General features: G+C 41.6%; 3 protein-coding genes and 1 long non-coding RNA gene across 7 annotated transcripts in view; 2 read left to right on the top strand and 2 right to left on the bottom strand.

The window, feature by feature from the left end:
• The first annotated feature begins 189 nt into the window (after positions 1 to 189).
• LOC136427686 (regulator of MON1-CCZ1 complex-like) lies at positions 190 to 7,879 on the top strand. The gene is made up of 10 exons (XM_066416739.1): positions 190 to 767; positions 1,277 to 1,381; positions 2,210 to 2,425; positions 2,705 to 2,792; positions 3,168 to 3,363; positions 3,704 to 3,806; positions 4,160 to 4,321; positions 4,608 to 4,760; positions 5,679 to 5,810; positions 7,151 to 7,879. The coding sequence occupies exons 1-10, from the start codon at positions 210 to 212 to the stop codon at positions 7,418 to 7,420; spliced, it is 1,983 nt and encodes a 660-aa protein (XP_066272836.1). The 5' UTR covers positions 190 to 209; the 3' UTR covers positions 7,421 to 7,879.
• On the bottom strand, positions 7,807 to 8,871 carry LOC136427688 (uncharacterized). The gene is made up of 2 exons (XR_010754497.1): positions 8,247 to 8,871; positions 7,807 to 7,927 (listed from the first exon to the last, which is right to left on the bottom strand). It is a non-coding gene; the product is annotated as an uncharacterized lncRNA (long non-coding RNA).
• A 1,776-nt stretch (positions 8,872 to 10,647) lies between these two features.
• On the bottom strand, positions 10,648 to 11,040 carry LOC136426887 (zinc finger protein 593-like). The gene has a single exon (XM_066415608.1). It carries the CDS (start codon positions 11,038 to 11,040, stop codon positions 10,648 to 10,650), a length of 393 nt encoding a protein of 130 aa, XP_066271705.1.
• Positions 11,041 to 11,647: 607 nt separating this feature from the next.
• Positions 11,648 to 21,596, top strand: part of LOC136427689 (multifunctional protein CAD-like) — a 50,405-nt gene continuing 40,456 nt past the window's right edge. For all 4 annotated transcript variants that reach the window (XM_066416740.1, XM_066416742.1, XM_066416741.1 and 1 more), the window contains exons 1-14: positions 11,648 to 12,051; positions 13,189 to 13,458; positions 13,888 to 14,021; positions 14,583 to 14,724; positions 15,237 to 15,408; positions 15,818 to 15,971; positions 16,350 to 16,489; positions 16,746 to 16,893; positions 17,301 to 17,432; positions 18,005 to 18,238; positions 18,706 to 18,927; positions 19,557 to 19,745; positions 20,287 to 20,520; positions 21,107 to 21,262. In XM_066416740.1, coding sequence (XP_066272837.1) covers positions 11,958 to 12,051; positions 13,189 to 13,458; positions 13,888 to 14,021; positions 14,583 to 14,724; positions 15,237 to 15,408; positions 15,818 to 15,971; positions 16,350 to 16,489; positions 16,746 to 16,893; positions 17,301 to 17,432; positions 18,005 to 18,238; positions 18,706 to 18,927; positions 19,557 to 19,745; positions 20,287 to 20,520; positions 21,107 to 21,262 — 2,421 coding nt within the window. In that variant the 5' untranslated portion in view covers positions 11,648 to 11,957. The remainder of the gene's footprint in view (positions 12,052 to 13,188; positions 13,459 to 13,887; positions 14,022 to 14,582; positions 14,725 to 15,236; positions 15,409 to 15,817; positions 15,972 to 16,349; positions 16,490 to 16,745; positions 16,894 to 17,300; positions 17,433 to 18,004; positions 18,239 to 18,705; positions 18,928 to 19,556; positions 19,746 to 20,286; positions 20,521 to 21,106; positions 21,263 to 21,596) is intronic.

Consider the following 21,596-nt stretch of genomic DNA (forward strand, 5'->3'; position numbering starts at 1 on the left):
TGTACACAGGGGCTTACCAATCGTTTTGACAGGTATATTTGTAAAAAAAAGTACTATTATTCTGAAAAAAACTTCGACAATACCGTAAAAAAGGTAACGTTATTAAAAAATATATTTGCGACGATTGAGAAACTTTCTAAAACGTAAGAAAACTTTTCCCCAGCACCTGAAAATAATAGAATATTCCATGTCATGGGACAACATTCAAAATGGCCGACGACAGTTTCTATTTGGAGCTGTCGCGTTCACCCATCCGTTTTGACCCTGTTTCAAACGTCAACAACGTCTTCTTCGATGAGAACAACAGACAAGTCTTCGCTGTACGCTCTGGGGGAGCGACAGGCGTCGTGGTTAAGGGACCAGACGTGAAAACCTCCATAAACTTCCGAATGGAAGACAAGGGAAGTGTCATCTCCATCAAGTTCTCTTACGATTTGAAGATTCTGGCGATACAGCGGTGCTACAAAACCGTAGAGTTCATGAACTTCGGACAGGCGGTAGATCCGGTAGAATACTCGCAGAGTTGTAAAGGGAAGACGACTAAGATCATAGGATTCAACTGGGTGGCCATAAATGAAGTAGTGTTTATAACGGATCACGGGTTAGAGTACTACCAGGTGATTCCTGAGAAGAAGACTCTGAAGTCCATGAAGACGTACAACGTGAGTGTGAACTGGTTCGTGTACCTGCCGGAGAGCGCCCTGCTGCTGTTATCATCCTCCACGCTAGGGAACGTGCTGCACCCCTACCTGTTCAGGGCGGGGCAGGTGAGATCTAGCTTTCAATGTCGTCTAAATTATGAGGGGATTACTGATTACCATTTTTTTGCATGGGCATGGCTATTGACAGGATGTTCCTAATTAAAAAAAAAGTAATATTGACAGGAAACACAGAAATACCGTAAATAAGTCTTAGTTTAAGTTAGGGTTAGAGTTTACAGGGTCACAAGGTGTTGTTCACAAGGAACATCCTGTCAACAGTTCTCCAAAAATTCTTATTGACAGGAACATCCTGTTAACAGTGCCAAAGAACGTTTTATTAACAGGTCAATAGTGCCAACGTTTTTCAATAACAGGAACATCATGTGAATAGTGCAAAGAATCTCATTCAGGTATTGACAGGAACTTCCTGTCAATGGCCTTGGCTTTCTGATGAGCTGTAGTAGGCATGTGTGATGTATGCTGTAGCCAACTGCCGGCTCAATCCCCAGCTTGATTTTGCCACTACTATGGTTACTGATATTTTCAAAACCTGCTTTGTCAATTCTATTTTTCAGGTATTCAAGTTACCAAAGTTCGAGGTTGATCTGCCAGTTGTACCCAAACCTCCAAAGCTATGCTTGCTGGAAAGGGATGTCACCATGGCCCAAATATATGGACAGGTAGTTTCAAACAACTTAATTTTATTTGCCTAACATCAATCCAATGTGACCATATCTTACTTTTTTTTTAATGTCTCAACATCCAGGTTCTATAGACTAAAGCCTTAGCAAAGTCCCAAAAAATTACTGTAAATGCATTTAAGTTTGTGTGGATTTTATTTCGCGCTAATGGGAAAATGAAGTGTTCGCGGTGGTTTTAATTTTGCGGCAGTGCTATAGTCACATACTGCTACAGTATTGGACAAAAATTTTTGCGGTGGTTTTAAGTTGAGGCGACCGTTTCACCGCAAAAATTGCGAACTTAAAACCACCGCGAACATTTCTGCATTTACAGTAACTGTTATGAACCCACTAAGACACATGTAAGACCATTATTTAGTAATTGTAACCCCCCATCATGAGAGTGGAATAGTCCAAGGCAGCCTCGTTCTGAGAAAGACCCAGGCTGTCATTCTATGTGTTGGAATCCTGGGGGTCAGGAATAAACCGGTAGCTCCACAATCTCTGTCTTGGCTCCCTGTATCTGTGTCCAATGACCTCAACATCGGTCCATAACAGTAACTGTACAAAGCACTGTACTTAGCCACCTTCATCAGGTGCAAGTGTTGGAAAAAATTAGACGTAATGTTGTTGATTTTGACTTACATCCTCTTTAGTTGTGGAATGCGTCATTTCCTGCAAGCGCATCTGTTAAGTGTTTGTGAATGAGAACAAGGACATTATATAGGATATAATGTCCTTGATGAGAAGAACGTCCTTGTCCTAGTGGCTGAAATAATGATGTGTACTACCCTTTCTCCTAACTACACTTTGTATTTCTGTCCCCAGGTGTACATCATCGTCCTGCGCCACCAACCCCGTGGGCCGGGCCATGCCAGTGCTGAGGTGGTTCTGTACCAGCTGCAGAAGGAGAGTCCTGCCAAGAAGACAAACGTCCTGAGGCTGGACATGAGTGGGCGCTTTGCAGTCAACATCGTGGATAACCTGATCGTGGTTCATCATCAGGCGTCCAAGACCTCCATGATCTTTGACATCAAATTACAAGTGAGACTTCCTACTATCTTGTTCCTTATAAAATGTATGTTTTGGAATAAAGGGATCAGCTTTGTACACTGTGGAAAAGAGAACTTCCACTTACATCATGTATATGTATGTCATCATCATCATCCTTGGACACTGTTAGGAACAAACCTTACAGGACACTGCATATTTTGCGGGACTGCATTGCATTATTCAAAATGTCAAATATGAACTAGTATCATTTGCTCAAGTGTTTCAGAAAATTGTTGATTGAAGTTTTATGCCTGTGTGTTTGTTTCGCAGGGTGAAACAGAGTCAGATGGCTATGTGACTTACCACCACCCTGTCCTGTCACCACTGCCAATCAAACCATTCAAACTCAGGGTCACAGGTGAGTCACATTCCAGTACCATCAGCTATACAACTTTTCCTCCTTACCATTAAGAAGAAGTTAAAGAAAGGTTGCATCACATCATTGAAACCTACTTGATTGCACCAGAGGAATGCTAGAGATGCTAGAGATTAATGCTATTAACTTACAGGTACATGTATATGAATAGCCTTGGCTTGTCCTATGCCTACCTATTGTGAATCAAATTGTTGACAGATGTGATTCAAGAGCACTGGAACTTTTGGACATCTTCTCAATTCCATTGGGGAAATGACAGAATTCAACTGAAAACTATACTTGTTGGTTAGAAGGTTACTGCTAAAACAACTTGCTGAGCATCTGAGGGTAATGGCGTATACCATTTTCTCTCCCCAGGGGTGCCCACTGTTGCAGGTCCAGAGGTAAAGGAGATAAGCTGTGAGCTGTACTCCCCCAACTGGATAGTGTTCCAGCCCAGCATTATCATTGATGCCAAGCTGGGGTGCCTGTGGACTGTGTGTCTGAAACTGGAGCCTCTCGTCACCATGATTCCTGACAAGTGTCGTCTCATGGACTTTCTACTGCTGCGCAGGTCACTTTCTATTTACATATACATGTACATATATACATTTGTACTTGTTATGTGATCAGTAATAGATTGAATGCAGTTTAACCCATTCATTGAAACCAACCCTCCAAAAAAGTGGAAGCCCAGTGTATTATAAAAAACTACAAAATTAACATTTCATTCACTTACTTTGGGAGGTTTGAGCTAAAAAGACAAAGGAGAACTAGAGCTAAAGCCATAATAGAGATGTTATAGCCTTTCTGTTTGTGTCTTAACCTGTCCAGTAAAAGATAAGTACATATACTATCATCAAGTAATCACTAGATACTTTATAATGAGAAAATGGCTGTCTGTTCTTCCACAGGGACTGTAAGATGGTGATCTTGTCGGTGTGTAAGCAGATGTTGACTCCAGGGAGACAGTGTAATCTGCCAACGATTGCCAGTATCTTTGACAAGCTCAACAGGGTAGGACTAATAGTCTAAACTACATGTATATTGTAGTATAAAACACCAACTTGTGCACTATTATATAAAGGCCACTTATATGTTTATAATCTAGTGAACCAGAAACTGTCAAAGGCATGATGCTGGATTGCAGAGCAACACAGTACATATTTGATAATTTCTTTGTTAATTTTTTCTCCAACGATTCAGGTACCAAGGACCTCTGTATAAAAGCCAGTGCCAGTCTCTATTTGCAATGCTATTGCATGTATTTTGCCAGCACAGCCAGACCTAATATGCCATTAGATAAATGCCTAATATCTGAATGACACTAAGAGTTGCAGGTATGCAGAAAACTGTTGTTCCATCTGAAGGTGTACAGATCGTACTTGGAGGAGGAGACAGCCTATGCCCAGGCTGTAGAGATTGCGCAGGCCAGGGGGACAGGGACACCCAAGCGCCCACAGAGATCTCAGGCTGTGATCGACCAGTCAGACATGTACACACATGTGCTGTCCATCTTTGTGGATAATAAGGTAACTACACAGATGTTATACATTTTAGTTCTTTTAAACTTACAAATGCCTATCTTATCTGTCAAGATCAAGGGAAAACATTGAGTTGTAGTAAATTTTCATCTTCTGTCAGAGCACATACATTTCAAGTTATTGAAAGTGAATGGAAGGAGGTACATGTATATACCATATTCATAGATGAGAAAGGAACATAATTCATGTTAAAGGAGTGGCAATTTTAGAAGCATTAAAATGTTAAATAAATGGTATGGACTTGTTTAATCTGACTTGTGTGTATTTCCTACAGGAGATCAAGTACAAGTTCATGGTTGCAGTGCTGGTGGAGTACATCCGGTCCCTGAGCCAGTTCCAGATCCCGGTCCAACATTACCTGTACGAACTTGTCATCAACACCCTGGTGCAGAACAACTGCTTCTACCAACTGCACCAGTTCCTACAGGTGACTTGACACTAGTGCTGCGTAGGGGTACTGTGTACCAGTACTGTACCGTAAAAATTGATTAGGTACAGGTCCAAAATACCGGATCATGAAGTACCGGTACTGTACCGATATAAGTTTACACCAAGTATGTGCTTATTTTGTGACTGATCTCCTGACGTCATGGCCTCAAGCAACACCAAACGTGACCAAAGTGACACCTTGGAACAGCGTTACTAATATGCAACAGATCAGTCAGGCAGACAGGGAGTATTGATAGCAAGGCCAAGGGAGTTTGTCGGGAGGAAACCTAGTTATGTTCTTTGAATAAAGATATATACTGACACGTTGAACACAGTTTATATGTGTTTCTGTCATAATTGAAGAAGTTCAGAGGAACACATGTTAATTTTTAAAATTGTTCAGGTACAGATACAGGTCCGGACCTGTACCTAAACCTCTACCGGTACCTGTACCTGATGTTACGTTTAGGTACGCAGCACTACTTGACACCCTGTGAAGGGATAAAAAAAATCCTTCATTGATGGACGTGAGGCACTTGGCAAGTCCTAAATGCCTGGAGTAAAATTTACTACTACCAATTATCATCAAGACCTTGAAAGTTGAAACTTACATTGTAGTAATATGTACTTTGAAATGTTTACTGTATAATGTACATTGTTGTATATCAATGACATTTTAGGGAAAATGAAAACAACTAGTCATGATGTAGATACTCGTTTGGCTTTCATTACTGGTAAATGAACCTACAGTGTATTTTCGTCTAAATGATGCAAGGGCTAGCCTCAAATCTGGCCACTTGTTTTCAGGTCTTGACACGACATAAGACAAGATGTGAAGAAGCCTCCTGAATGTTTTGTCATGCCATTTAGGGGAAATAATCCCATTTAACAATGTAAGTGTTTCTCTTTCTAACAGTACCACGTGCTGAGTGACTCCAAGCCCATCGCCTGCCTGATGCTGTCCCTGGAGAGTGTGTACCCTCCTGCTCACCAGCTGGCCCTGGACATGCTCAAACGTCTCTCAACAGCCAATGAGGAGATCATTGAGGTCGGTATTGTTGGCGCATTTTGTACCATGCTGATATTTCCCTGCTATGTGCTTTGTTCCACTCGGTATTGTTGAGGCATCCTATCCTGTTACTTCCCCGTTGGTCTTTTTTTCCATATACAATGTCAGAATAAGAGTAAGGGGTAAGATTGAATGTAGGAAGATCACAAGTATTGGTAATGTGATGTGTGGAATAACATGCACTTATGCAGAACAAAGGAATTAAACTGAAGGCTTGGGAAGGGCAATGTCGTAGCTTCTGGTAAACTATAATGGTTCGGTTATAATGAAAGCTCATCTGTGTTGGTAGTAATCATAATACAATGCTAAACTTTCTTCCAACACTAAGGTATTCACGGATCGAATTTTCGACGACCACTGTCGCCTTCTTCAGGATCAATAATGACAAACACTGCCGAACGTAAACTCGCGAGAGTTACGGACACGGGACTCTATTGACACATGTCACTGCGGATACGTGACGTCAGCAATTGGTCAAACGTGCCAGGAAGTTTATAGGACTGCGGGTACCCTAAGTGGGCCATAGACAAGGCAACCGCACCAAAGCCCCCTCAACAGAACAACAGGAACCCGGGGACGAGAGAGAGGGACAAAGGACGCATCACCCTTCCGAACCCCTGCGCAGAATATTTGCTTCACACGGGATCTCCACCAGCTTCAAACCTACGAACACACTGCGACAGCTTCTCGTGGCGCCTAAGGACAAAACCCCAAGAGAAGAGAAGTGCGGCGTAGTGTACCACATTCCGTGTCAGGGAACCACTAGACAAGTGAAGAATTCTACATTGGTGAGACAGAACGCTCATTGAGAACTAGATTCCTTGAACACAAACGCCCCAGCTCGCATTCGTCTGAAGTCTCTCAACACATCCACATTGAATCTCCGGGCCATACCGTTTCGCTGGACAAAGTCAGAATTCTGGACACTGAACAGGACTACTTTATGAGAGGTATAAAGGAGGCCATATATATCAGGGCACTCCAGCCGTCACTCAACAGAGACAGTGGGCGTTATAAACTTCCTGGCACGTTTGACCAATTGCTGACGTCACGTATCCGCAGTGACATGTGTCAATAGAGTCACGTGTCCGTAACTCTCGCGAGTTTACGTTCGGCAGTGTTGGTCATTATTGATCCTGAAGAAGGCGACAGTGGTCGTCGAAAATTCGATCCGTGAATACCTTAGTGTTGGAAGAAAGTTTAGCATTGTATTATAATGGTTCGGCATGAGGGAAGAATCCAACATGACATAAGGAAGCAATACAGAAGTGATATTCCTATTGACAGATAGGTTTTCTCTTTCCTTCAATCCCACCCAGGTTTTATTGTCCAAGCACCAACTCCTGACAGCCCTGCGTTTCATCCGAAGTGTGGGCATCGTAGACACAGTGTCGGCACGGAAGTTTCTGGAGGCAGCCCACGCCACAGAGGACAACATGCTCTTCTACACTGTCTTCAAATTCTTTGAGCAGAGAAACCTCAGATTGAGGGGGAACCCTCGCTTTGCTCCTGGGGAGCATTGTGAACAGTACATCAGTCAGTTTGTGACAACATTTGGCGAGGATGCTCTGACTCCTGTTGTTCAGTGATCCATTGTCTTAGTTTTACGACAGCTTTACGTGCAATCTGTTTCCATGTAAAACAGTGAGTGTAAACCTAATGAGTCAATCCGACAATTTAGTAAATGTATTATGATTGCTTCTAGGAATGATGGCTGTTAATTGAAATTCTAATGTAAATATATGGAATCACTATTTATGTACATGTAGGTTTGGGTAAAATATGGTGCAATCCATAGTACTATCATAAGGCTGCACCAAGTAATTTTTATGGATGACGTCCTTTGGAGACCCTAGATCTAATGCGAGAGCGCGAAAAAACAACAAGAAGGGCCGAAAAAAACAAGATGCCTAGATTTGAAAAATAATAGTCGACGACACATATTAGGACACAAATTTAATGAGAGAACAAAGTGTAACAACTAACAATTCTTTTATTCATCATGAAAACAGCAATAATTTGATTAAATCAGCTGAAGTTGAACAGCAGTTGTTGTCCTGTCCTGTTTCTTTCCATATCCCATTGATTTTGCAGGCCTGCAGAAACATAGTATATTAAAAAGGCAAAATTAGTCGGTGATTAACTCTTCGCATGCATTACTACATTTCTACCTATGTTTTAGAAATCCTAATGAATAATAGTAATTATTCAAGAGCCAAATATGGACCAAAAATGATAGAAATTTTAAAAAAACACATATTTTCCCAACAAGTATAGATAACCAGAAACGAATAAATGATCATTATCCATGCAGAATAAATGAATGCATTCATCTTACACTCCCCCTTCCCAGATTATTTTTTTTTGCACATAGTACTTGATCCAAAACAGACTAAAGAACGGAACTTTTCATACCTCAAAAACAGACTTGGGCCTAGGAGCTTCAGTTGGGGCAGCTGTATTGTCGACCTCCATGCGGATGAAACACCCGAACTACTTGGTTGCCTGCCCCACCTGCAGGCCGGAGTAAACTTCAATGCCTCTCCCGATCTTCTCGTCATTGCAGAAGAAAAGCACTGTAGCTGATCTTGACAAGACTTGCTTAAAATTGTACGGCTGAAACTCACTCGCCGCTACAAGTCTCTCGTACAGTTGCGCGAACGTCAGCTCTCCCTGACCGACATCGAGAGCGTACCAATCAACAACAACGTTGCCGCCCTTTTTCACTTTTATGCTCACATATTTAGCGTCCGAACCCACATGCTCTGTGGAATTTGACGCCATCTTACTTACTAGTACTACTCTCCAAGCAGAGGAGTGGGTCCGGCAGGTTTTTGACGTGTTTTTACACGTGTGGGTTAAAGATAGAAAGATACCATGACAAAGTAGAAAGCCCGACAAAAACGCCTAAAAACAGGTCAAAAACCTGCCGGACCCACTCCTCTGCTTGGAGAGTAACTAGTACTACTTCTGGTATTTTGACCGTGGTGCACATGTACACCACCGTTATACGGCACATGTGTTTATTCATCCATTTCGCGTGACGAGTTTTACGTTAATCTTACGATTTGGTCATAGTTACAGGACGCGGAAATTCTTTTTTTTCTGGGAACAGACCAAAATCAATGCGTGCGCGGACGTCATCCATAAAAATTACTTGGTGCAGCCTAATGGTCTTTAACTTGATGATTTTTCTGAGATTAGCTCATTATAAAGCTTATGTGCCCTTCTTACAGGCCATTTTATGTCTTTTCAATCAGTTAGATTTGCAAATCTATCCTGGAAGCAGGATTTGGCCAATTAGATCATCTGACTTGCGTCCCTTAGTCATTTGTTTTTCTTACCGCAAATGACCATGTTTAGAAATTCATCCCAAAACTTAAGTGTCATTTAACCATAAAATTGGAATGTGATGCCTTTCCCTTTTGTCTGCTAGTTACCATATCCCATCCGTTTTGTGTGCAAGTTACTATATCCTCTCCACACACTGGTTGACACATTTTTTTGGCAGTTGTTCTCTTCTTGAAATGGACATAATATACAAGGATCAGTGATATTTTAGTTGTTGGTTTTATCATGATGTCATACTTGTTTGGTGCCATTGATACCTACACAGAAGTCACTCTGGATTCTGACTATATGAATAAGATAGCATTTCAATCAAAGAAAGCAATGTCTTGATTACATTATAAAAGATACATGAATGTAAATAAAATGAAAGTGTACTGCATTATTGTTTGCTATATTCCTTTACTGGGCTTCAGTCAATGGTGATGATGTACTCTTTATCAGTCATTGACTATGTGCATTACCTTTTAGTGATAACATTAATGATGATGATCAGTTTGAAGGAATATGGATAAGTGTAATCAGAAGATGTTTTACAATGAACTACTAGTAGTTGGCATGTTTGCAATTATTCATTGTCTTCAGCCTGATTCTTAATTCTTACATTAATGTAGAGGTGGCCAACAGGCCCTCGAGAGCACTTAATCAGGTATTCTTGGAGAAAATGTCATGATTTCTGCTTAGTTTTAATACTGCACATTTACCACTGTACAAAACAATGGTACCGGTAGATGATCTCTTACATCATCATAAATAATGCAATTCAACATGGTATCATACATGTCTAACCTTCATCAACGTATCAACATGTTATTGTCCTTTTGCAGTTTTGGCAAGTATATTACCAACCTCAAATACAACACATGAACACATACTTACTAGTATTTTATGACTCTTATAACATATTCATTAAAAATAATTCTGAGGTTATGGATGGTTATCACACCGTCATACATCTACTTGATAGTTGTGCAAGTCAGTCTGAATTCTCTATGCTTAATATTAGTCTAACAAAACCCAACATGCCAACTAGACAGATCAGGTCTGGCCCTAAACTTAAAACTCTGGACCTAAACCTGGACCTTATTGAGCTGAACTGGTATCCACCCTTAATATTAAACAATGGATGGAGGTGATGTAGACCAAATCACATCAACAATTGTGATATTTTGCAGACGACAAAATTGCTGATATCATTGACAAGTTTCCACTTGGTACCTAGATTTCATATTCACAATGATTGAAATAACAGTTCTATCGAGAAAAAAGATCATATGGGTACAAGTATTACATAGTATGGTGTGAGAGGCTCTCCCTCCCATGCTATCTCAGGAATTTATAGAAAGGCAGATGCCACATAGACTGCAATGTCTTCATTATGTACGACAAATTTAAATTAGCACACTGGTTAATGAAGAGAACCAATATACTAGTCACAGAAAGCCATGTTCATGTCAGGAAAGTCTCATCAATCCTCCTTCTCGTCCATCGTTTCTGTGACAAAAGGAACGTGTTCCACAGTTTTGGGCGGGCGGTAGCTCCCCATTCCTGCCGCCGCCTCTGCTTCCTTCTGCGTGTACGGCTCCGTCTTCAGTTCCTTGAGTCTCCTCTTGTGTCCCTTCGACTTGAAGTGTTCCTTAAGAGCATGAGAGTCAATGAAATACCGCGCACAGTGGAGGCAGTAATGCTGGGCTGACCCAGGCAAATCCAGGTCGACATTTTGATTCATCAGTGCAGAAGCCTTTTCTGGTTGCATGTCATCGTGGACTTGGTCGACATCTTTAGTCCGACGTTTGGTCTTCATCTTCTTTTTGTCTTTCATGCCACCTCGGTTGGCGTTCCTGTGACGCACACGTCCCATTTTCTTCACGAAAAGCAGAAGATACTTGTCCACACGTGTATCAAGTGGGAGGGGGGCAGTTACACAAATCCACTTCGAAATGCTTTTTACCTCCGAAATAGCGAGGTTTGAACCACAATATCTGCTCTAACGTTTCCTTAAAATGTTGTCAAACAATCACGGAGATGATTGCTCATAAAATTGTTGAGTTTTTCCCCCAAACTGCTGTCATTCATTGATCACACTTAGCATATGTCTCACTTCTCTGAATCACGGAAAGAGAAAAGGAAAACATGTTCGCTTTCCAGATACGACACCGCAAACCGGAAGTACAATGGAAAATTTTGAGGGGGAGAATGTCCAAAATATCTTTATAGATAATAGTATACAATGAGTAAACTCTCTAACTAATACAAATATGATGTAAACTATACAAAATATGAAAAAAATTTACTTTAATAGCTGTTAACTGCATTTGATTTACAAAAATATTCTCACAACACAATATATTTTCCCTGTAATTCTAATAGTTTCGGCCGGATTTCTGTGTGGTGATTGGTCTGTCAGATCGATGACGCAAGCGAGCCCTCTTCTATAAATTCTGTGGCGCCGCACATGCATCTGGCATTCAATGGCGGACAGCCTGGTTGATTCGTCTTCTTCTGAACCCTGCTAATCTCATCAACCTTTGCTTTGTTTTCTGATTTTTACATCATCCAACGCAACAAGTGTATGCAAGACTCACTTATCTGCCAGTGGACCAAATTTGGGGCGATTTGGTGAGATTTCGGAGGCGATTTTCCCGCCTGACCCTTGGCATTGTTTTTGAAAACAGCGCGCGCGCGGGCTATCCAAATTTTCGCGGGAAATCGAGGAACCCTTCGACGACGATCGGTGAACTTGTCTCTTGCTGAAAAATCCGCCAATCTCAACTCAAGATGTCGCAGCAATCTGCCGTTCTGCACCTCGAGGATGGGGCTGTCTTCGAGGGGCGACTGTTCGGAGCACAGAAAAGTGTTGCCGGGGAAGTCGGTAAGCTGCCGCCCTCCCCCTTTGCACATGTCTGTTGTTGTGTGTCCATTCAACTCTGTGTTTGCAGCTGTCTTTGACTCATCAGTTTTTAGATGTTAACAAATATTAGCAGGTTTTGAAATGATATCTTGATATGGAATCTGTTGACCAATTCGAGGACGTTTTTTTATTGATTATAATTTCACCAAGGAAGGAGATATTGATATAATTTTTGGCCTCTTTGCTGTTTACTACACGATTTCCTTGTGGTTGAATGTAAAGTTTATACTCATACCATGTTAATCCCCAAATTTTATGATGTTTTACAGTGTAGCAATACATTGATTTAGTTAATGTGATTTTGAAAAGGCCACACAAATTATATTTATTTTATTTTTTAAGGATTAATCAAGTAGTAAGGTATTTAGGCCACTGCCCCCCTCCCTCAAATCTCACTGCATAGATGTGCAAGGTTCACCGTTTCGTGTAGTGGTAACATATTTTCAACTTCAACTTCGGATACCCCCAAATAACCCTGCTTATTTTTTATCATGTTCTGCAAAATCCAGGGCCAATCAGTTTCATTTGGGGAACATGAGGGACTGCCGGACATGTGTTAAGTGCATTTAGACATTGACTTCCAAGTGAAGGTGTATTCAGTGCATATGAAACAAAGAAGCGAGTAGAACAGTCTCCTGGCCCCCAGGATTCGAACCCACGCCGAAACCGGGCAGCCAGATCACAGGCCGCACGCCTTAACCACTAGGCTAAAAGGTCTAGACCAGTTAGACTGGTCAGTTGGAGGCGCTTGAACCCTACTGTTACACTACCCCCCCTTTTCTTTTTTAAGATTCGTCCTCGAATCTCCGAGTTCGATATTCATGTGGTCTAGTGGTTAAGATTTGGCGCTCTCACTGCCAAGGCCGGGGTTCAATTCCCGGCAAGGGAACCAGTGAAACAAAGAAGTGAGTAGAAACAAGTGATCCTGGTCCCCGGTATTAGAACCCACACCGAACCGGGCAGCCAGATCACAGGCACGCACGGTCAGTTGGAGGTGCTTGAACCCCACTGTTACACAATAATGATGAAATATTATTTAGACCTTGACTACCAAGTGATGAAGGTGACAGTTGTACTGACTCTCCCATTCCTTCCCAGTGTTCCAGACTGGCATGGTGGGGTACCCAGAATCCCTCACCGACCCGTCCTACCGCTCCCAGATTCTGGTCCTGACCTACCCGCTCATCGGCAACTACGGGATTCCCGAGGGCGGCGATGACGAGTTCGGGATCCGCAAGTGGTTTGAGTCGGCGAAGATCCACGTGTCGGCTCTCATTGTTGGGGAATACTCCCAGCAGTACAGCCACTTCAGCGCAAAGAAGTCCCTGTCAGACTGGCTGAAAGAATATGACATTCCTGCCATTGAAGGTATTGACTTAGTATTAATTAGTATTAAAGATTGGTTAGCCTGGGCACTAGCCTGGGTACCATCCGCCATAGTTACCGCCGGCTCTCCATTTTTGCTTGCTCACCATGTGGTAGCCAGCAAATGGGGAGATTCAGCAGAGGATGGTACCCAGACTAAAGATCGGGTACCCAGACTAAAGATCGGAGTTAAAGTTTTAGGATATGTCAGCATGAACTTGCATGGTAAAGTACAGAGATCACTATATATAACTAAGAAAGTATGTTCTTTACATACTCTGATTTGATGCACATGTATAAAGGTATAAGAAGTATATTGTATTGAAATTATGTCATTCTAAGGGAAAGAAATGGAATGTTTTTTTTCATCAGCCAGGGAAAAGTATATGTGGACATGTCAATGTACATTTGTGTTATGTGTGGTCTTGGCAGGTATTGACACGCGTGCTCTGACCAAGAAGATCCGTGAGAAGGGGACCATGTTGGGGAAGGTGGTGGTTGGTGGTGACGATGTTCCATTTGAAGACCCCAACCTGAGGAACCTGGTGGCTGAAGTGTCGTACAAAGTGGGTCTCCCTTTTTGAGTGTTCAGTACCGAAAAACTAATGTATCCAGCACTGTCGTACATTCATAACAATATATATAAATGTTTTTTGAAAGAAATTTGACACAGAAGATGACGATGGAGGGTAGAGTTTGACAAGTTAAGAAATGGATGTGATGTTATGTTTAGAATTCGAAAATTTAAGGGTAGATAGTGCAGAAGCGTATTGTTTATCCAGTTGAAACAGACTTTTAGGTAGGATTTATAGACAGGGTGTTAAAAAATTTGAGGGTGGTGTAGGTGTTCCCCAATTGACTATATGGATCAACAATTACCTGGTAGCTTTGTATGTAAATCAATTTACATGCTGCCCCAGCGTATGGTACGAGGAAAAAACAACAGTGGCAGTATGTGTGGGGAACACCAGGCATGTATGTAAAATTACAAGGGAAACAGGGTGTCCTTTGGGTGTCCCCCGCAAAAGGACGGTGTTTAATTTCTTTGTTTTCTTACTTAGTGTAGGGCGTCCTGCTAGCCTGCTCAGAACTGACTAACCCTCTTGTAACAACTTTTACTGTATCAGGAGCCCCAGGAGTACAACCCCAAGGGTGATGTGAAGATTATCGTGGTAGACTGTGGGCTGAAGTTCAACCAGCTGCGCTGTCTCTGCAGACGGGGAGCCAAGGCCAAGGTCGTTCCCTGGGACTACCAGTTCAACAGTGACGGTAAGATTGAGAGTCTGATGTTCGAAAATAGCCAAATAGATGTAGAATTGGATATATTTACAGATACCGTTAATCAAGTCCGCTTAACATTGCTATTTTGCAGTGTCATCTGTTGCTTGATACATTTATAAAGGTTAGATATACAGGTTAACAATGTATAAAAGACTAATCAAACTCTACTACTGGACAAAATTCAGAGATGTACTTCCGGACGTTTTGAGTGACATCCATCACTCTTCTTCAGTGTCACTAGAAGAAGAGTGATGCTCAAGAACAGAGTTGGATGTCACTCAAAACGTCCAGAAGTGAATCTCTGAATTTCATCCAGTTGAAGAGTCTGAATCGTCTTTATACATTTCTTACCTGCTAATTTTTGTCATTGTAAGTTTGATCAGGAATAGAACTACGTTTGTGTCTGTGTGTAAAGGGCATGAATATTCTGAATGACCTTGATACATGTACTGTATAGTAGTCTACTAGAGTTAAAATGCTTGAATGTTCTCTTTTATCAGAGTATGATGGCCTGTTCCTAAGCAATGGCCCTGGCGACCCGTCCATGGCAGCGAAGACCATACAGAATATCCAGCGTGTCCTGAACGAACCAAACCCCAAGCCTGTGTTTGGCATCTGCCTGGGACACCAGCTTATGTCCATCGCTATTGGTGCAAAAACATACAAGATGAAGTAAGAATAGTCTTCTTTTGTTCCGTAATAAAACTGTAGATATTCTGACTCCTGCTGAGTTTGATATGCTGTTTTAATACGTTGATGAAGGTTAGACATCCAGGTAACAAGATGCGCCAAAAAAAGTATAAAGCACCTGGATAAAATTTTGATACAGTCAATTTTATCCAGTTGTTGAGTAACTATTTTTGGCTTTTTATGTTGTTGAAATCACTCTCATTTTGTGCCTTACATGGTTAAGATGTATGTGGTAGGAAGGAAGCTAGTTGTTATCTTCTCAAATCTTTTACATGTGCAGTATTTAGTCTGGCTAGCACTTTAGATTGTTTGCTCCACATATTTCCTTAAATGTTCTTTTTTTCCTCGATTGTTTGTCTCCAATGTAGTGATTGTTTTTGTTTCTTTTAAGGTATGGTAACCGCGGTCACAACCAGCCGTGCATCCATTCCGGTACGGAGCGGTGTTACATCACCTCCCAGAACCACGGGTTCGCTGTGGACGCCTCCAACCTCCCCCAGGACTGGTCCATTCTCTTCACCAATGCTAATGACAAGACCAATGAGGTACAGGATCTTTTAACGTTTGGGATGATCAGAAAACAACCTGTCTAGCTTGTCTAGCTTAACAAATAACAAGACTTAACAAGACTGTAGTAAACTGGCACTGTCCAGAACTGACAGATTGATAACATTTTCTTTGTCAATAAATAAGAAACATTTAAGACTAGACTAAGTGTTCAAGTTCAACAAAATATTGAATATGACACAACTCCAATTTATTTGAATTACATTTGAATGTGATAATGAATGTATGAATTATATGTTTTGTACTTTTCAAACACTAAAATTATGACAATTTTCTTCCATGCCAAAAAACTGCATAATGTTGGTATTTCTTGTGATTTGATAAATTTAATGTTTTCCCCATCTTGTGTTCTGCAGGGCATTGTACACAACTCCAAGCCCTTCTACAGTGTCCAGTTCCATCCAGAGAACATGGCTGGCCCACAGGACCTGGAGTCACTGTTCGATGTCTTCTTGGATGTGGTCAGAACACACAAGAAAGGCATGGGACAAGCAGGGTAGGGGCTTTGTTTCTAGGCACAGAGAGAACTTACTACTATTAGTAAATTGCATTTAGGACTATGTGGGTCGGGGGCTTTATGTCAATACACAGAAACGTTCACTTTGTACGAACCTTTAAAACTGAAACAGAATGTATGGTATTTAAAAAGGAACTTACAGTAGTGGTCTTAAAAGATGATCACCAGCTGTTAAAAAGCAGAATTTCGCCTAGATGCCTTGATGTAGGACACAGAAGTTCTATTTCTCCTGCAGCCCTTGTGTAAAGGATCGTTTGGTCGACCATCTTGAGTACAAGGTGCCACCATCGGTGCCGGAGACTCGCCCCAACAAGGTGCTGATCCTGGGCTCAGGGGGCCTGTCCATTGGTCAGGCTGGAGAGTTCGACTACTCCGGATCTCAGGTTAGTGTTATGGCTCCCTCTCAAATACTGTAAATGCCTTTTTTAAGTTCGCACGGTTTTAATTTCGTAGTAAGGAGAAAATGGAGTGTTCGCAGTGGTTTTAAGTTCGTGTTTGAGACAAAAGTAGACAAGAGGGTAGGAGGGCAAATACTTTTGTGGTGGTTTTAAAGTTCCCATCGAGAGGCTTCCTGCGAAAACTGCGAACATAAAACCACTGCGAACACTAGCTTAGCCTTTAGTCACTGTATTGCGTGTGATGCCACTAGTGTAAGTTGTATTTTCCATATACTTGGACTTGGGTGTAGTAATTGTTGCAAATGGTGCAATACAGCCTTGTTTGATTCAGATCACTAGTAATAATGAGCAAAAATTCAAAACTATATTACTTGGAATCATTGTTCTTTTAGGCCATCAAGGCGTTGAAGGAAGAAGGTATTCAGACTGTACTGATCAACCCGAACATCGCCACAGTCCAGACATCCAAGGGCCTGGCAGACAAGGTGTACTTCTTACCCATCAAACCTGACTACGTCACACAGGTGAGTCCTCTCATTCTTCTTCATTCTCAGGTTAATTCCAACAGTGAAACAATCACATAGATGTTCGAAAGTTGTTCTAAATAAAGAGTTATTTGTGCAGTTACTTTCCAGTATATTACTTTCAAAATATTTCCCAAACAGATGAATAAGTTCAAACATGTTAAAGATTTCATTTTAAATTGTTTAGAAATTTAGAACTATTTTGACTGAATTATTCTTTTATGTAAAATAGTTCATACTTATTATGAATATTATCTGAAACCCCTCTCAGTGACTTGGAATTGACTCTAGGTAGCCGTAGGATATTTTAATTTATTGAGAATTGTAAATGATAAGTCCTTTTGAAGTGTTTATCTAGTAGTTTTCCCGCCTTTAGTATCACGCACCTGTGCACTAGGTACCAGGGGCCAAGACCCCGGATGTAGTTTTCTTCTCTGTACAGATAGTTCTGAGTTCTGTCAATACAACACGTGAGTTTGTAGACGTGTGTGAGTTGTGATCTTTACCTAGTTTAACATGAAGCAGACCTTTGCAGTTATGAGACCTGACCAAAGACTATGATAAAAAACTAGGTCATCAAGAGCGAACGCCCAGACGGAGTCCTCCTCACCTTCGGTGGACAGACGGCTCTGAACTGTGGCGTGGAGCTGACCAAGCAGGGCGTGCTGGAAAAGTACAACGTCCGCGTCCTCGGTACCCCCGTGTCGTCCATTGTGATGACCGAGGACCGTGAGATCTTCGCCAAGAAGATGGCAGAAATCAATGAGTTTGTTGCACCCAGTGAGGCAGCATACTCTGTAGCCCAGGTTAGTTGTGCTACATATTTCCAAGTCAAGTTAAAGATTCTAGTGTATGTGGATGGCTAAGAAGCAACAGCACGTGTATGCAGTAGTTGCTAGGTGTTACTGCAAACTATTATTATTTAAGTACCTCATACTTTGGTAGTACTTATGCTTGACGGCTCTAAAGCTGTTTAACAAAACACTCTACAGGCAGCCATATTGTTAACATCATCATCATCTATCGACCCCCAGGGGGGGGGGCAAGTGCATGCACGACTTCCGACCACTCCAGCCTATCTGCCATTATGGAGTATCAGTTAACATTATGGAGTAGATCTATCAGTTCTTCACCCATTTCAGAAATTTAGGGAATTAATTGTTTTTTACAGGTCTCCTCAAGGCCTCTTATACATGTAAGTCAGAGTTGGCATACGTTGCATGGCATGAGGCAAAATGATGCCATATTAAAAGTTTTTCCTCTTATTTTTCAGACGGTAGAAGCTGCTGAGCGTTTAGGTTACCCGGTCATGGTGCGAGCGGCCTTTGCCCTGGGCGGCCTTGGCTCAGGATTCGCCAACAACCGAGCCGAGCTGACCAAGCTGGCCACTGCAGCCTTCGCTCACACCAACCAAGTCCTGGTGGACAAGTCACTCAAGGGCTGGAAGGAGGTGGAGTACGAGGTGGTGCGCGATGGCTTCGACAACTGCATCACGGTAAGTTCTTTGCTGTATTTTGATCTGTATTTAATCAAAATTAATATTGGATACTACCACTACTACTACTAATAGTTTGAAGTTGGACTATGACATTTGATGTATGTTAAACTTTTATGGCTTACTGGTCCATGTTCAATGGATTTGCAGTTCTAAAGCAGGTTTCTCAATGGACTGTGCCATATTGCACCGACTTTGCAAATTTTTGCAGCCACACTGACGTGCAATAGACAGGTGAATTATGTGACCTCTTCAAACAAAATGGCCAACCTGGAATGTCACATTCTCGGTGCCGACTCTAAATCAGATACAAGATAACTTTATCGGAAATCGCAGTGATGCCACTGTATTGAAAACTAATGTACAGTTAATGATTGAGATTCATCAAAAAGAGATTTGCAGTTGCGCCATTTGCCAATTGCGTATCTTTTTCAAAACATTCACTATTTCAGGTGACATATTGGTGCCAGTTTGCACCACTTTGCAAATGCCTTTCACAAAAAACATTACAGTTCAATAGTAGATGTGGCCTTCACAATATTTAGTCAAAAGAAGCCGTGACAACATTTTTGTCTTCAACGTGTTAAGCAAAAGCATGTTCAAGGTAACAGTTCATGTTTGTTTTTCAGGTTTGTAACATGGAGAATGTGGACCCCCTGGGTATCCACACTGGAGAGTCCATCGTGGTGGCCCCTAGTCAGACCCTGTCCAACAAGGACTACAACATGCTGAGGACGACAGCTATCAAGGTCATCCGCCATCTGGGGGTGGTGGGGGAGTGCAACATCCAGTACGCACTCAACCCTGAGAACGAACAGGTCTGATAACTTTCCTACGATTAAAGTTAAGATTGAAGTCACTTGATTGCAGTCAAACCTGCCCACCCAGGGAACCGATAAACTCTGGTCTATGTGAACAGGTGGTCACTATAGACAGGATTCTTATTGCTTGTGTCAATGGAAATGATTATTTAAGGGACCACCAAAAAGTGGTCACATTTGCCAGGTGGCCGTTATGTAGAGTTGGTCACTTGTAGTTGTACAGGTTTGACAGTGTTACATTTGATAGTCACCAATCAACAGTGAAATGTAATTAAATTTTTCAGTCTCACCTAGTTTGCTATCATATCAACATGGATACATGGCATTAAGAATGATACGATATTATTATTGATACTTGTAAAGGTAGTGCACACTAGCTAACACAACAGATTGTTAGTCAATGGCCCAAAGGAAAAGGTATACAAGAAACCAATTTTAGGGACAATCAAATTTTCAAAGCCCTTTATTTTAAATCTAATTTAAGCCTTTATTTTAACAATTGTGAGTTTGCAATCAATGACATTGCTTTCTTTTCTAGTTCTACATCATTGAGGTGAACGCCCGCCTGTCCAGAAGCTCTGCCCTTGCCAGTAAGGCCACAGGATACCCCCTGGCCTACGTGGCGGCCAAGCTGGCCCTGGGGATCCCCCTCCCCGAGCTGAAGAACTCGGTCACGGGCTGCACCACGGCTAACTTTGAGCCCAGTCTGGACTACTGTGTGGTCAAGATCCCTCGATGGGACCTCAGGAAGTTCAACAGAGTCAGCAAAACTGTAAGACACAAAAGTTCTCAAGTTATCCATCTTCATGTCTTCCTTTCATATTTAAGATTTATACATGAAAATGAGATATAATTAGAAATTTTGCTATATCTTGTATTGTTTACTGGCTTATGCTCAAGATACTCCTCCAGCAGGGCTGTCTCCAGCTTTAAATTTTTTTCCGTTCCACTCATTGTTTGGGAGCCCATGTTTTTGATTTCCAATGTTGAATCTGTCATTCTAAGCTTACAAAAATACAATTTCATCAGTTTTAGGTAATGAAACTGATATTTTTGGACGGACAGGGTTGAATTTTTTCCATCCCAATAAGCAAATTTCCGTCCTGGGACGGAAGGACGGGTCCTGGAGACAGCTCTGTCCTCCAGCTTCCAACACAATATTTATAGGATTATCATTGACTGTTGAAGTCTATTGTGAGAAAGTTCAGGTACAAAGTAAATAGAAAGCTGTACGGGAGATTTACCGAAGAGAGAAGACAAGAGGCCTACATTTTGATTAGCCAGAAACACAATTTATAACTGACAGTATTACAATTTCTGATCATATTTAATGATAATTTCTTCTTGATTTTCCCCAGATCGGTAGCTCCATGAAGAGTGTTGGTGAGGTAATGGCTGTGGGCAGGCGGTTCGAGGAGGCCTTCCAGAAGGCTCTTCGCATGATGGACGAAAACTGCCTCGGCTTCGACACAAAGCACAGCCAGATCGACCTGGAGCTGTCCGATCTAGATAAGGTCAGGCTACTGGTAGTCTTCAATGTTTAACCTTCTCCCTGCTGCCCAACTTTGTAAGCAATAAGGAATTGGGTGCCAAATGGCTACTTCAGAGTGCTAAAGGTTAAAGGACAATACATTTTCATGAAGGATGAAATGTTATTTGAAATACATAAGGATTAAATTTGTCTACAGCAATTTTAGCAAAAGCAGCTTCATGTCTTTAGTTCTATTGACATCAAAAGAAAGATTTTTAATATAGAGGATGAAATGTTATATTTGAAAGACATCAGAATTAAATTTGTCTACAGCAATTTCCGCAAAAGCAGCTTCATGTCTTTAGTTGTATTGCTCA

This window comes from Branchiostoma lanceolatum, chromosome 2 (assembly GCF_035083965.1).
Source record: "Branchiostoma lanceolatum isolate klBraLanc5 chromosome 2, klBraLanc5.hap2, whole genome shotgun sequence".
Lineage (NCBI taxonomy): Eukaryota > Metazoa > Chordata > Leptocardii > Amphioxiformes > Branchiostomatidae > Branchiostoma > Branchiostoma lanceolatum.